The 16,395-nt window shown below is 55.4% G+C and overlaps 1 protein-coding gene across 5 annotated transcripts in view; it reads right to left on the reverse strand.

The window, feature by feature from the left end:
• MORC2 (MORC family CW-type zinc finger 2) overlaps positions 1-16,395 on the reverse strand; it is a 384,344-nt gene that overhangs the window by 201,869 nt on the left and 166,080 nt on the right. For all 5 annotated transcript variants that reach the window (XM_075319941.1, XM_075319943.1, XM_075319945.1 and 2 more), the window contains one exon: positions 10,312-10,437. In XM_075319941.1, the coding sequence (XP_075176056.1) occupies positions 10,312-10,437 (126 nt within the window). The remainder of the gene's footprint in view (positions 1-10,311; positions 10,438-16,395) is intronic.

Here is a 16,395-nt window from a genome sequence, read left to right on the forward strand (position 1 = left end):
TCACTTTTGAGGAAAAACCAGCCTTAGCTAGAACCCAGGATTCAATGGCCAGGCCGTCAAATTTAGGACCTGTGAGTTCTGATGGAAGAGAGGCCCCTACTGCAGGAGATCTGGACGGTCTGGAAGGCACCACGGAGCGTCTGCGAGGAGCTGAGTTAGTTCCACGAACCATGCTCGCCTGGGCCAGTCCGGAGCCACTAGGATGACCGGTATCCCTTCCGCCTTGATCTTCTTGAGGACCCTCGGAATTAGAGGGAGCGGAGGGAAGATGTACGGGAGACTGAACTGGCTCCATGACAGGGTGAGGGCGTCGACTCCTAAAGCCAAGCGGTCGCGGCACCGTGCTACAAAGTGCGGAACCTGACGGTTGAACCGGGAGGCCATTAGGTCCACGTCCGGAACTCCCCATCTGTCGCAGATCTGGTTGAAGACTTCCCGGTTGAGGGACCATTCTCCGGAGGCGAGGCCTTCCCTGCTGAGGAAGTCCGCCGCCCAATTGTCCACGCCTGGGATGTGTACTGCTGAGATCAGGGAGTGATGACACTCGGCCCAGTGCAAGATCTTCTTGACTTCTCGCATCGCCCTGACACTTCTTGTGCCGCCTTGGTGGTTGATGTACGCCACCGCCGTCGCATTGTCCGACTGGATCCTGACCGGGCAACCCTGTACGAGGTGCCGAAACTGCTGCAAGGCTAGCCGGATGGCTCTTATCTCCAAAATGTTGATCTGGAGGCAACTCTCTCTCGGTGACCATCGGCCCTGCGCTGTGTGATGTCGAAACACTGCTCCCCAGCCCTGGAGACTGGCGTCGGTGGTCACTATCTTCCAGTGGAGCGGGAGGAAAGACCTCCCTGATGCGAGGTTGCGCTGATTGAGCCACCAACGGAGGGAGTGGCGGGTCTCCGGCGAAAGATGAAACCTGCGGTCCAGAGAAAAGGGAGATCTGTCCCACTTCTTCAGCAAGGCCAGCTGGAGGGGTCGGAGATGGAACTGTGCAAAGGGTACCGCTTCCATCGCCGCCACCATACGACCGAGGACTCGCATGCCGAACCTGATGGACACTTGGCGCTGACGCCGGAGAGCGCGGAGTCCTCGTTGTAGGGAGATCTTCTCCTGTGTGAGGAAAACTCGGCCTTGGATGGTATCGAATACCATGCTTAAAAAGGTGATCCGACGGGCCGGGATCAGAGAGGACTTCTTCCAATTTATCAGCCACCCTAACCGTGAAAGGGTGTCGATCGTGACCTGAACCCCAAGACGACAGTCCTCGAAGGAAGAGCCCTTTATCAACATATCGTCCAAGTACGGGATGACCATGACACCCCTGGCATGCAGGACGGACATGGCAGCAGCCATGATCTTCGTAAAGACCCTGGGTGCGGATGCGAGGCCGAAGGGAAGAGCCGTGAACTGGAAGTGATCTTCCGCTATCGCAAAGCGGAGGAACTGTTGGTGAGAGGTGGCTATCGGGACGTGAAGATAGGCGTCTTGAATATCCAGCGATGCCAGGAATTCGCCTACCTCCATGGACGCGATGACGGACCGGAGTGACTCCATTCGAAACGGCCGAGGTCTCACCGACCTGTTCAGAAGCTTTAGGTCGAGGACGGGACGGACAGAGCCGTCCTTTTTGGGGACCACGAAAAGGTTGGAATAGAACCCCTTGAAACGCTCTGCGGGAGGGACTGGTACCACGACTCCGGTTCGGAGGAGGGAGTCTATGGAGTGAAAGAACGCGCGAGCCCGCGCGGTAGACTCGGGAGGGCGAGATAGGAAAAAACGTCTCGGTGGCTTTGCCTCGAATTCTATTTTGTAGCCTGATGTGATGATCTCTCTGACCCAGGCATCGGCGGTCAGGGGGATCCACACATGCTGAAAACGAGACAGACGCCCTCCCACAAGTCTGGCGCTGTTGCGCGCCGACCGCGAGTCACTTGGATGAACGACGGCGGTAACCGGAAGAGGATCTCGTGGACTGGCGGGGGCGTGAACGCCAGGCGGGATTGGTCTTGAATGACGGGGTCTTCCTGTCTCTCGGAGGAGAGCGGCTTTTCCGCGGCTGGGGATTGGAGCTGAAGCTGCGAAAGGGCCGGAAACGAGCGGTGGAGCGCCGATTCTGGAAGCGCTTGGGACGCAATTGGGGGAGAGATGTACTCTTTCCTCCCGTTGCATCGGAGATCAGCTGGTCCAGCCCATCTCCGAAGAGACGCTCCCCTAGGAAGGGCAGAGAAGTTAGTGACTTCTTAGAGGCCGCATCCGCGTTCCAGGACCGGAGCCAAAGGGCTCGACGGATGGCCACATTGTTGCTGGCGGCCTGGGTCGCGCAACTTGCAGACGCCAGGGCTGCATTGAGCAAGTACTCACCCGCGAGGGAAATCTGCGAGGCGATGGGAACCAGGTCCGGATTGGCAGGAATGGCGCGGAGACCGCAGCGTAGCGTGTCCGCCCAGGACATCAGGGCCTTCGCAACCCAAACCGAGGCGAAGGCCGGAGAGAGGGATGAGCCCGCTGCCTCGCAGGCGGAACGGGCCAACCTGTCAATAGTACGGTCCGTAGGGTCTTTGAGAGACGTACCGTTAGTGAGTGGAAGGACTGTGTGAGAAGACAGGCGGGAGATTGGGGGGGTCGACCACAGGGGAACCTGCCCAATCCTTTCTAAGACCCTCAGGAAAGGGATAATGCAAATCGATGGACTTCCCGCTGGTAAATATCCTGTCCGGCTGTTGCCTGTGGCTGCGCAGTAACTCAGCGAATTCTGGATGTCCGCTGAATGTGTTCTGGGCCCGCTTCACCCGCTTAAAGGAGATCTGGGTGCTCTGGGAGGAGACTGGGTCCACCTGTACCTTCAAGGTCTGGTTTACTGCTTCTATCAGGCTATTTACCATGTGCCGGATATCGTCCGCCTGCTCTGAGTCCTGCAGGGGTACCGCATCGGAATCATCCTCGGAGCAGTCAGAAGCCTCCCTGGAGGACTGACGGTCTGGACCTGGGGATGAAGGTGAAACCTGGGAAGAGTCTGAGGACGAGACCTGGCGGGTCCGTTTCTGAGCAGCAGAGGAGGACCCTGCAACGGGGCTCACCTGCTCCGGAGGCAATTGCGCCGGGTCTGCGGGAATCTGGGCGAGCGTCGGCAGCAGGCGTAGAGCTTGCGCGATGGTCTGAGAAGCCTCAGAGAGGGAATCTACGGACTGGGACAGGGACGCTAGCCAGTCGGGGGGGGGCGGGACGCAGGGCCCTGCAGCATATGGCGCTGTGGCGTCTGCGGTATCAGAAACGTCGGCCGCGGAGGCTGCGAGTTCTGCGGAGGCTGCGCGTCTGTAGAACAGACGGAGCATAGTGGGGCGTCCTGACCCTGGGAAAATTTGGAGCTGCAGGAGGAGCATGCAAAAAATAGTGCAAAGGGGGCCTGCTTGGATTGGGTGGGCTTAGCCTTAGGCATGGTGCAAACAGGTACTCTCCCTGGTGGCTGCTAGGAAGGAGACAGGAGAGGGTTAACTCGTCCCTAAACTCAGAGAATGCTACCTAGTGAGGGCTACTCCTTAGGAGCAGAGCTTACCCAGGTCCTGCGTGCTGCCCACCAGTCCAGAAGTGGAGTCCAGGAATGAGCTGGCCAGAAAACTCAGAACGCCGGCGCGCTGCAGCCTCAGGAGACCAGAGGCAGGCTAAAATGGAGAGGGGACGCTGGAGGAGGCTGGGGGAGGAGCAGGATTCCGGCGCGAAAAAGCCAGGAGGATTTACAGCCCCCACCATCAGCCAGGAGGCAGAGCAGTGGGAGGTACAGAGGGAGACGACCGGCGGCCAATAGCGCTGCAGGGGGGCGTGGCTAGGACGCAGGAGCGACTAGGCCGAGACCGGGGACTAAATTTATGGAGAGGGCCGGGGGAAAGAGCAGGGAAGTCGGTCCTACCTGCAATCGGCGGCGCCGGCTCAGCGATGGATGCGGTGCAGGCAGGGCTCCCTGCCCTGCCTGTGAACAGCGCTGCTCGTCCAGGAAGGCTCCGGGGGAGAGCGTGCTGAGGCAGGGTAGTGGACATCATGATGGGGGTAGACAGCCCCCTATCACACACGCTGCGGAGGATCCATCCCTGCTGTACTCCCTTGTACGCCCTTTGGGGTGATACCTCAGGGCGAATCAGGGGTGCCCACAAAACAACCTGCCCACACGCGCACCCCCAGGAGTGGTACCACGGGGACGGGCGGGGGAGAGGGCCCCGACGTCTCAAGCCCCTGCGACCCTGGGGAGCGGTACCCACGGGGCTGCGGAGAATGAGTGAAGCGAATACCTGCAGAGAAGAAGACGACGACAGGTATGAGAGTGATGAGCGGCGCCGAAATAAAAGAAAAAAAGCGCAAAAAAATACATGGCTGAGGGGGGCCGAGACGGCCCACATCAGCCTCCTACGACACTAAGCTAAAAACTGATCTGAGCCCGCCTCCGGCTCGGGGTGTATGCTGCTAGGGAGGAGCTAACTTTTTTATGTTTACTTAGTGTCAGCCTCCTAGTGACAGCAGCATAACCCATGGTCCTGTGTCCCCCAATGAAACGATCGAGAAAAGGGGATACCACCTTAGGGAGAAATTCCGGGACAGGACGCAGAACCACCTTATCCTGGTGAAAAACCAGGAAGGGGGCTTTGCATGACAGCGCTGCAAGCTCAGACACTCTCCGAAGTGATGTGACTGCCACCAGGAAGGCCACCTTCTGCGAAAGGCGTGAGAGAGAGACATCCCGCAGCGGCTCAAAAGGTGGTTTTTGAAGAGCCGTCAGGACCCTGTTAAGATCCCAGGGTTCCAACGGACGTTTGTAAGGTGGGACTATGTGGCAGACCCCCTACAGGAACGTGCGGACCTGCGGAAGCCTGGCAAGACGCTTTTGAAAAAACACGGAGAGCGCCGATACTTGGCCCTCCAGAGAGCTGAGGGACAAACCCTTGTCCATTCCAGATTGTAGGAATGAAAGAAAAGTGGGTAAGGCAAACGGCCATGGAGGAAAACCGTTATCAGCGCACCAGGATAGGAAGATTTGCCAAGACCTGTAATAGATCTTGGCGGACGTTGGCTTCCTCATGGTAGCAATGACATCCTGAGATAACCCTGAAGACGCTAGGAGCCAGGACTCAATGGCCACACAGTCAGGTTGAGGGCCACAGAATTCAGATGGAAAAACGGGCCTTGTGACAGCAAGTCTGGGCGGTCTGGAAGTGCCCACGGTTGACCCACCGTGAGATGCCACAGATCCAGATACCACGACCGCCTCGGCCAGTCTGGAGCGACGAGAATGGCACGACGGCAGTCGGACCTGATCTTGCGTAGTACTCTGGGCAGCATCGCCAGAGGGGGAAACACATAAGGCAGTCGAAACTGCGACCAATCCTGGACTAAAGCGTCCGCTGCCAGAGCTCTGTGATCCTGAGACCGTGCCATGAAGGCCGGTACCTTGTTGTTGTGCCGCGACGCCATGAGATCGACGTCCGGCGTTCCCCAGCGGCGACAGATCTCTCGAAACACGTCTGGGTGCAGAGACCATTCCCCCGCGTCCATGCCCTGACGACTGAGAAAATCTGCTTCCCAGTTTTCTACGCCCGGGATGTGCACTGCGGAGATGGTGGAGCCTGTGGCTTCCACCCACTGCAGAATCCGCCGGACTTCCTGGAAGGCTTGACGACTGCGAGTGCCGCCTTGGTGGTTGATGTAGGCGACGGCAGTGGCGTTGTCCGACTGTATTCGGATCTGCCTGCCCTCCAGCCACCGATGGAAAGCCAATAGGGCTAGATATACTGCCCTTATCTCCAGGATATTGATCTGAAGGGACGATTCTATCGGAGTCAAGGTTCCTTGAGCCCTGTGGTGTAGAAAAACCGCTCCCCAACCTGACAGGCTCGCGTCCGTGGTGACCACGGCCCAGGTTGGGAGTAGGAAGGATTTTCCCCGAGACAGAGATGTGGGTAGGAGCCACCACTGAATTGATGTTTTGGTTGCAAGGGAAAGATGTTCTTGTCGAGGGAAGCCGCACTCTTGTCCCATTTGCGAAGAATGTCCCATTGGAGTGGCCGTAGATGGAATTGCGCGAACGGCACTGCCTCCATAGCTGCCACCATCTTCCCCAGGAAGTGCATGAGGCGCCTTAAGGGGTGTGACTGACTCCGAAGAAGTGATTGCACCCCCGCCTGCAGAGAAAGCTGTTTGTCCCGCAGTAGCTTGACTAACGCTGGCTGGGTATGAAACTCCATCCCGAGGTAAGTCAGTGATTGGGTCGGTGTCAACTTGGATTTCGGGAAATTGATGATCCACCCGAACTGCTGGAGAGTCGCCAGAGCGACGGTAAGGCTTTGTTGACACGCCACCCGAGAAGGGGCCCTGACTAGGAGATCGTCTAAGTAGGGGATCACCGAGTGGCCCTGAGAGTGCAGGACCGCCACGACGGATGCCATGACTTTGGTGAAAACCCGTGGGGCTGTCGCCAGGCCGAAAGGCAATGCCACGAACTGGAGGTGTTCGTCTCCGATGGCGAAACGCAGGAAACGTTGATGTTCGGGTGCGATCGGCACATGGAGATAAGCATCCTTGATGTCGATCGATGCTAGGAAGTCTCCTTGTGACATCGAGGCGATGACCGAGCGGAGAGATTCCATCCGAAACAGTCTGGTTCTCACATGTCTGTTGAGTAGCTTGAGGTCCAGAACGGGACGGAATGACCCGTCCTTTTTTGGCACCACGAACAAGTTGGAGTAAAATCCGCGACCACGTTCCTGAAGGGGAAAGGGAATCACAACTCCTTCCATCTTCAGAGCGTCCACTGCCTGAAAAAGTGCGTCGGCCTGTGCGGGGGGCGGAGAGGTTCTGAAGAAACGAGCCGTAGGTCGGGAGCTGAACTCTATCCTGTAACCATGAGACAGAATGTCTCTCACCCATCAGTCTTGAACATGTGGCCACCAGGCGTCGCCAAAGCGGGAGAGCCTGCCACCGACCGAGGATGTGGCTAGGGGAGGCAGAGAGTCATGAGGAGGCCGTCTTGGAGGCAGTGCCTCCTGCGGCCTTTTGGGGGCGTGACTTGGACCGCCACGCATAGGAGTTCCTCTGGCCTTTCTCCGGCCTGTTGGACGAAGAGGATTGGGGCTTGGCGGAGGGACGAAAGGACCGAAACCTCGATTGGATTTTTCTCTGCTGAGGTCTCTTAGGTTTGGACTGGGGTAAGGAGGAGTCCTTTCCCTTGGATTCCTTAATAATCTCATCCAATCGTTCGCCAAATAAACGGTCGCCAGAAAAAGGCAAACCAGTTAAGAACCTTTTGAAAGCAGAGTCTGCTTTCCATTCGCGCAGCCACATGGCCCTGCGGACTGCCACGGAGTTAGCAGATGCTACAGCCGTACGGCTAGTGGAGTTCAGGACGGCGTTCATGGCGTAGGCCGAAAAGGCTGATGCCTGAGAGGTCAATGAGGAAATATACGGAGCAGAATTCCGCGTGACAGCATTAATCTCAGTCAGACAAGCCGAGATTGCTTGGAGAGCCCACACAGCCGCAAAGGCCGGGGCGAAAGACGCGCCCGTGGCCTCATAGATAGCGCTCTTGGTGAAGTCTGTCTGTCAGTGGCATCGTTCAGGGATGAGCCATCGGCAACAGACACAACGGACCTAGCAGCCAATCTGGATACTGAAGGATCCACCTTGGGAGAGTGTGCCCAGCCCTTAACGACTTCAGATGGAAAGGGATAACGCGTGTCAGTGTGCCTTTTAGCAAAGCGCTTGTCCGGGACCGCTCTGGGCTTCTGGACAGCATCCCTGAAGTTAGAGTGATCAAAAAATGTATTGCGCGTACGTTTGGGGAACCGAAATTGGGGTTTCTCCTGCTGAGAAGCCGACTCCTCGACAGGAGGAGGCGGGGGTGAGAGATCCAACACCTGGTTGATGGACGAGATAAGATCATTTACTAAGGCTTCCCCCTCAGGTGTATCAAGGTTAAGGGGGAAGTCAGGGTCAGAGCTATGAGCTCCCACGTCCGCCTCGTCTTCCTGAGAGTCCTCAAGCTGGGATCCCGAGCAGCGTGAGGAGGCCGGGGAAGAGTCCCAGCGAGATCGCTTAGCCGGTCTGGGACTGCGGTCCGGGCAGGAGTCCTTCGCCTGAGACCTAGGGGCTAACCTGGGAGCGCGCTGCGGCGCGGACCGAGAGGGGCCTGGAGGAGACAAGCTAACCGGGGCCGGGGCCTGTGAAGGGCCCGGTCTGGACTGCAATGCCTCAAGCAGCTTAGATGACCATTTGTCCATAGACTGTGCAATGGATTGAGAAAGTGACAGAGAGTTTCTCAGCGAAAGAGGCCAACACCGGTGACTCTGTCCCTGCAGCCTGCTCAGGGGGAGCAGGTGGATCTACATGAGCCGAGGGGCCCACAAGTGCCCGAGGCTCCGGCTGAGCAAGCGTGGCAGGAGTCGAGCATTGCTCACAGTGAGGGTAGGTGGAACCCGCAGGCAACATAGCCCCACAAGAGGTACAGGCCGCGAAAAAAACCTGTGCCTTAGTAGCTTTGCTCCTTGTGGACGACATGCTGTTGTCTCCTAGGAGAGTGACCACTGAGGGTATATGGGAAAAGGGTATACAGCCTGACCGAACAGATATATATATCTATTATATATATATATATATAAGTATCTATTCCGGCACCCTAGGGAGACCAGCACCGGGTGACCGGTGTGGCATACCGACCGCTAACGAGCGGAGTGTGTCCTCCAGATTCCCTGTCGTGGATCCCCCGGAGCTGCAGAGCTGTGTCACTGAGAAGCATCCACCGGCAGAATGCCAAAAAATGGCCGCCGGAGCTCTCAGGGGAGGAATGGGGCCGAGGGCGGCGCCAGCAAAGAGCGGGAATCTGGGGTCCCCACAGTGGTCAATGAGGGGGGAGGGAGACATGCAGGATGCTCCAGACCTCACATCCGACGTCATGTCGGTAATCCCGCCCTTACCCCTGACAGGCAGGCCCGGGGGCGGGATTTTCACGACTAGGCCGCGGCGACTAAATTTGAGGCCGCGCCCGACAAGCAGGCACGGTCGGCGCGGAAGTCCGCCGGACTCCTCAGTTTTACAACTACCGCGGCTTCCGGGAAGAAGGTGCTCTCCCTGTACAGTCCCCCCATGGGGACACAGAGTACCTTCAAGTTGCAGGGCCCGGTCCCTGGGGTTGAAGAGGCTCCGGTCCGACAGGTTCCACCAGGGGCTGCGGATGGAGCACGGTCCCAGCAAATGGATGACCGCTCAGGATCCCACTTCTCCCAGAGCCGCATAAGGGATGGTGAAGGAGACGGCATGTGGCTCCAGCCTCCGTACCCGCAATGGGTACCTCAACCTTAACAGCACCGCCGACATAGTGGGGTGAGAAGGGAACATGCTGGGGGCCCCATCGGGGTCCTCTTTTCTTCCATCCGACATAACTATGTAAGAGAATGCATGAGTGGATGTGTGCCTCCTTCCACACAAAGCATAAAAACTGGGGAGCCCGTGGTCCACGGGAGGGTGTATAGGCAGAGGGGAGGGGTTACACTTTTTAAAGTGTAATGTGTGGCCTCCAGAGGCAGAAGCTATACACCCAATTGTCTGGGTCTCCCAATGGAGCGACAAAGAAAAATGTATTTAGAAAAACGCATTTCACTAGGAATGGTGTGTGTGCCGTCCGTGTGACATCAGTTTTTTTTCATGCACCAATAGACTTGCATAGGAGTGACTCGCACGTGAAACTCACCAAAACGCAGCATGCTGGGATTTTTTTTTTCTCAGTCCGATTTGGACTGAGAAAAAACTAGCAGATCGGAGCTGCTTCATTGATTAACATTGGTCCGAGTCCAATGCGAGATTTTCTGGCATTGCACTCGGGCGAGTTAATCGCATGTGTGACTCCAGCTTTACAGGAAGTGTCATACTAGCTACAGGAGTGATCACATGACCCTGTGCTACCATTGGCTCCACGTGATTATGTCAAGTGCCTTCCGATGGTGGCGGGTGAGTGAACATTTACCACAGCGGGTATTTAAACTGTGTGGTCACATTTTGAAAGCGCACTGCACAGGGTTAACAGGTGTAGGTGGATTGTGGATCCACTTGTGCGGCACACGTCTGCTGTACAAATCAGCAGAGATGCGCAGGGATCACCACCGGTAATTACCCCTTGATTGCTTAGGATGTACCAATACGGCCTGCAGTCGTTAAGAGGTTAAGGAGAAGCCCAAACACAAATGTGAGACATAATTCACGTAAAACATGTAGACGATATGAGCTCAAAGTTTCGAGAACATCTTTTTGTGTCTAATTTGCTTTGTCTGTACTCACCTGGGCTTGAAAAGACAACAAGATAATCGTTTAGTTTGAACCTTGTGATCCTGTATAAAAATTCTCATTCTTGGGTCAATATAAAGAACAGCCGCATAAGCTCGAAATGAACGCCTCTCTGGTTTCCTAAAGATAAATACATATTGACACATTTGTGATGTCCAAAAAGAAAAACAAAAGACTAAGCAATATCGATCTACAAGTTATAAAGAAAAAAAGTATAAGCTTCAGTTTTTATTTTCACACTAAAAAAATGTGTTTACAAAAATAGTTACAAAAAAATAATAACATTGTTTTTCATATCCTTGCTATTGCCTAATCAGGCAATAACAAACGGATTTTTGTGTACTCACCGTAAAATCGTTTTCTCTTAGCCATCATTGGGGGACACAGGACCATGGGTGTTATGCTGCCTATCCATAGGAGGACACTAAGTAGATGCAAAAGCATAGCTCCTCCTCTGCAGTATACACCCCCCGGCCGGGCCAGGCAAGCTCAGTTTTAGTACACAAGCAGTAGGAGAAAAAAAAAAAAAAAAACAGTAAAAACTTACCTCCACAGAGAAACATTAAAAAAAAAAAAAAAAAAGACATACCCAAATAAGGTACTGAGAGAACCAAGGCCCAACAGGGTGGGTGCTGTGTCCCCCAATGATGGCTAAGAGAAAACGAATCTACAGTGAGTACACAAAAATCCATTTTTCTTTGACGCCTCATTGGGGGACACAGGACCATGGGACGTCCTAAAGCAGCCCATGGGTGGGAAAAATAAAAGAAGACAACACAACCCAAGGACTAGGAACCAGTCCCAGACAGCCTGGAGCACCTACTGAGAGAGGTGCTCTACTGCCGTTTGCAGAATTTTCCTACCCAGATTTGCCTCAGTTGAAACCTGGGTATGGACTCTGTAATGCTTTGAAAACGTATGTAGGCTAGACCAGGTCGCAGCCTTACACACCTGTTCCACTGAAGCCTGATGCCGAATGGCCCACGAAGCGCCAACTGCTCGTGTGGAATGAGCCCGCAGCCCACTAGGAATGGGCTTGAGTTGCAAGCGGTAGACTTCCTGGATCGCACAGCGAATCCAGCGAGCCAGCGTCGCCTTTGAAGCTGCCTGTCCCTTCTTATGCCCCTCAGGAATGATGAACAAAGAGTCCGTTTTCCTAAAGGGGGCTGTCCTGGATATGTAATATCTGAGAACTCTGACGAGGTCTAACGAATGCAGAGACCTTTCCACCCTATGAACCGGGTGTGGACAAAAGGAAGGCAGAACAATGTCCTCGTTCAAATGAAACGGGGTAAGAACCTTTGGAAGGAAATCCGGAAGGGGGCGCAGAACCACCTTGTCCTGGTGAAAGATCAGAAAAGGCTCACGGCAAGAGAGTGCTGCTAGCTCCGAAACCTGTCTGATGGACGTAATTGCCACCAAGAATGTTACCTTCCAGGACAGAAGAGCAAGGGAGGATTCCTTGAGGGGTTAAAAGGGAGACCTCTGGAGACCGTCCAGAATGAGGTTGAGGTCCCATGGTTCCAGCGGCCGTTTGTACGGGGGAACTAGATGGGAAACGCCCTGGAGGAAGGTCTTGACTTGCGGTTTTTGAGCCAGGCGGCATTGGTAGAAGATTGAGAGCGCTGAGACCTGCCCTTTAAGGGAACTGAGAGCCAACCCCGCTTGCAAGCCAGATTGTAGAAAGTCGAGAATTCTGGGGATGGCCAGAGGCGTAGGCTGGACGTTAGTTTCCCTGCACCATGAAAGGAAGATTGTCCACGTACGGTGGTAAATGCGGGATGAAGCAGGCTTTCGGGCGCTGATCATGGTGGCAATAACCGCGGGAGAGAATCCCGCTCTTGTTAATACCCAGGTCTCAATGGCCACGCAGTCAGCTTCAGGGCTCTGGAGTTCTGATGGGAAATGGGCCCTTGGGTCAGCAAGTCTGGGTTGTCTGGAAGGCGCCACGGTGCGTCTGTGAGCATTTTTACTAATTCGGCGTACCAGGCGCGCCTGGGCCAGTCCGGTGCTATCAGTATCACCGGGACTCCCTCTGCCTTGATCTTCCAGATTACCCGCGGCAGCAGGGGTAGAGGTGGAAATATGTAAGGCAGGCGGAAGTGGTGCCAGGAGCAGACTAGAGCATCCGCGCCGATGGACTGCGGGTCGCGTGACCTGGCTATGAACGCGGGTACCTTTGCATTCAACCTTGAGGCCATTAGGTCCACGTCTGGAGTGCCCCAGCGAGTGCAGATGTGTAGAAACACATCTGGGTGGAGAGACCATTCTCCGGCAGCAAGGCCTTGGCGACTTAGAAAGTCTGCTGCAAGTTCTCTACCCCCGGTATGTGTACCGCTGATATCACTGACCCCGTCGATTCGGCCCAGCTGAGGATCTTGTGGGCCTCGAGATAAGCCGCTTTGCTGCGGGTGCCCCCCTGCCGATTGATATAGGCTACAGCTGTCGCATTGTCCGATTGGACTCGAATCGGACGACCCGCTAGCAGAGGGCAGAATGTCCTGAGCGCGAGGAAGATCACGCAGGTTTCCAGGATGTTTATGGGTAGGGAAGACTCCTGGGGCGTCCAACGTCTTTGATCAGTGTGATGCCGGTACACTGCTCCCCAGCCTAGGAGGCTGGAATCCGTGGTCAGGACCAGCCAGTTCACTGGGAGAAAAGATCTCCCCTTCGATAGGGATGAGGACCGAAGCCACCAGCGGAGTGCGTACCTGACTGAAGGCGTCAGGTGAAGATGTCTGTCCGGGGAGAAGGGGCTCTTGTCCCAGGCCGCTGGAAGGGCTAGCTGCAGTGGGCGGAGGTGCAGTTGAGCAAAGGGTACTGCTTCCATAGCAGTCACCATCCTGCCGAGCACCTTCATGCTGAATCGAATGGAGCGAGACGGAGGACATAGAAGGCAGCGTACCGCTCGTTGAAGAGCGAACACCTTGTCCTGAGGGAGAAGGATCAAGCCCCGACGGGTGTCCAGGGACATGCCCAGGAAGGTGATGGATCATGACGGGATCGGGGATGATTTGTCCAGATTCACTAGCCACCCTAAGCGGGATAGGGTGTTCACAGTGATCTGTACGCTGGTTGAGCATTCGCGGAGCCTTGATGAGGAGGTCGTCCAAGTAAGGGAGAACGACTACTCCCCTGGTGTGAAGGACGCTCATGGCGGCCGCCATGACTTTGGTGAAGACCCTTGGTGTGGTGGCAAGGTCGAAGGGTAGAGCTACGAATTGAAAGTGGGAGTCCTGAACTGCGAAGCGGAGGAATTTTTGGTGATCTGGGGCTATGGGGATGTGCAGGTACGCGTCCTTGATGTCTAAGGCTAAGTTCACACTTCAGTTGTTTTCAATCCGTCAGGTCCGTCAGCAACGGATCAGTTGTTTTTTAGATGTCAACTGATGCAACTGATGTGTTTTTCACAGGATTCCTTTCACAGGAATCCTGTGAAAAAAACGGATCAGTTGCGTCCGTTACATCCGCTGTGCGTCCGTTTTTTGACGGATCACTCATGATCCGTCTGTGTTTGGGACAGCCCAGTGGGCGTGCCAAACATGCTGGGCATGCTCAGTAGAGCATGACGGAATCCAGCGCTGGATTCCGTTGTAAAATGGATTACGACGGAATCCAGCACCATAGACATACATTGCAATTGTGACAGATGGCGACGGATTCCTGCGTGGTGCGTTGTTTTCGACAGCCCGAAAAACGTTACATTCTGCGTTGCTCCCCGCCCGGCGGTCAGTCAAAAAACGACGCAGCGGACGCAACGCAGGGTCATCAGTCGCAATCCGCCACTAATGCAAGTCTATGGGACACAACGGAATCCGCTAAACGGATTCCGTTGTTTACCATAGCGGCGGATTTCGACTGATACATTTTAGCGGAAATGTGAACTTAGCCTAAGGCGAGGAATTACCCTTTAACCATGGATGCAATAATGGACCTTAGAGACTCCATTCTGAATCTCCGTACGTGCACATGTTTGTCCAGGATGGGTCGAACTGACCCATCCTTTTTGGGGGCCACAAAGAGGTTGGAATAAAAACCCATGAACTTCTCGTCGTCCGGGACAGGTATTATCACTCCTGCTGTTTGGAGCGAGTGGATTGCTGAGAAAAAGCTTTGCGTCGTTTGAGTCTTTAGGGGGTTTGAGAGAAAGAACCGACTCGGGGGTCGGGTCCTGGTAACCGGAAGACACAAGGTCTTGCACCCATTTGTCGTCTGAGGCGGCAGCCCAGATGTGTTGAAAGAGCCGCAGTCGACCTCCTACAATGAGTAAGTCTTCCGGGGCGCCGAAGGAGTCATGAGGGGGGAAAAACGTCGTGGCCGAGTCTCCCTAGTCCTGGACTGTTTCGGTCTAGGCTGCCATGACGAAGTGGGTTTCGGGGAGAGCTGAGGCCGGTCGGTCCCTGTGTAGTCCGCGGCTGGTGGCGGGGACAGCACGGGATGTCGACCAACCAATGAGTTCTGAAGGAGCGGAACGAGGACTGTGGACGTCTGGTGAAGGTCGTCCTGGCCTTCAGTTGGGGGAGGGAGTTACTCTTTCCTCCCGTGGCGTCAGAAATGAGCTTGTCCAGACGTTCGCCAAACCATCGGTCTGGAAAAAAGGGAAGGCCCGAGAGAGACTTCTTGGAGGCAGAGTCCGCTCGCCATTGTCGGAGCCAGAGAGCTCTGTGGATGGCTATGGTATTTGAGGCGGCAAACGCTGCGCAGGTAGCAGCAAGGCCTGCATGAGGTACTCTGCCGCAGCGGCAATTTGAGCTGTTACCTCTGTGAAGGTATGAGTGAACTGAGATTCCTCAAGCGAAGTGTTAAGGGAGCCTGCCCAGACCGAGATCGCCTTTGCGACCCACACAGAGGCAAAGGAGGGCGAGAGGGAGGAACCCGCAGCCTCAAAAGCAGAGCGGGCGAGGTGCTCCACCTGTCTGTCGGGTCCTTGATGGAGGAACCATCGGGTAAAGACAGGAGCGCCTTTGTGGCAATGCGGGAGACCGGGGGGGGGGGGGTCGACCGAGGGCGGAACGGCCCAGCCCTTAGGGGCAGGTGAGGCAAAAGGGTACCGGGGCTCCATGAGTTTTCGGTTACCGAAACGCCTGTCAGGCTTCTCCCTTTGCTTTGTGAGGATAACCTGAAACTCTGGGTTATCAGCGAAAACCTTTTGGGGTTTCCTTGCCCTCTTAAAGGAGACCGCATGGTCAGTGGTAGTGGATGGGGGATCCTCCACATGCAGAGTTTGGTTGATTGCTGCTATAAGGGAGTCTATTGCAGTTTGATCATCTGGAGAGGATGAAACCAAGGAATTCTCCTGGTACAAACAGCATTCTTCCTCCTCCAGCTCTTCAGAAGCTGTGGAACGTGTGGGAGAGCCTGCCCTGAGTGCTCCCGAGGGAGAGTCATGGGGGCCATGAGAGAGTGCTGGAGACACCCGGCCGTGTGCGCTTTTCCTGATCCCTGCAATCGGGGAAGCATGTGCCCGGATTACCTCAGAAGGATCCTCCATAGGGGTATCCTTAGGCTGCGTTCCGTCCAGGGGCCCAGAAGGGTGTGGAGGACGACATTGTATAGCCAGGTGGCAGGGGGGGGTCTTGGGGGGCTATAGGGGCACAGGACTCACAGAGAGAAGACGTGTGTTTACGTGGTAGCTCAGCGTGGCAGGCAGTGCAGGCTGAATAATCTCTTAGCTGAGCTCTGGGCCCTCCCCCCGCCACCGGTAAATCTGTGCAGGATTTTCTGCAAACAGCGGGGGACTCCACCCCCCCCCCCCTTCCTCCAGCCAGCACGCGGATAGAGAAAAATTAACACTGTGTTCAGGATCCCTGGGGCTCTCCTCCTTGCAATCAGCAAGGGACTTTCTCATAATAAATACTGTAAATTCAGTAGTCCTGGGAGCCTTCCCTGCACAGTCTTTTCTGCCTTTGTCTGTGAAACCAGTCAGGGGGGGATCTCACCTTAACGCTGCCTCAGTCCAGGCAGTGGAAATAGAGTCAGCTTGCGGTGTCCGGCCACACAGGTGCCATGTTCAACTCAGAGCCTGCAAAGAGGGGCTGAGGAATTGTGCCTCTGCCCTGGGCTCTGGAAAATCGGTGT

This window comes from Anomaloglossus baeobatrachus, chromosome 1 (genome assembly GCF_048569485.1).
Source record: "Anomaloglossus baeobatrachus isolate aAnoBae1 chromosome 1, aAnoBae1.hap1, whole genome shotgun sequence".
In the NCBI taxonomy this organism is placed as follows: domain Eukaryota; kingdom Metazoa; phylum Chordata; class Amphibia; order Anura; family Aromobatidae; genus Anomaloglossus; species Anomaloglossus baeobatrachus.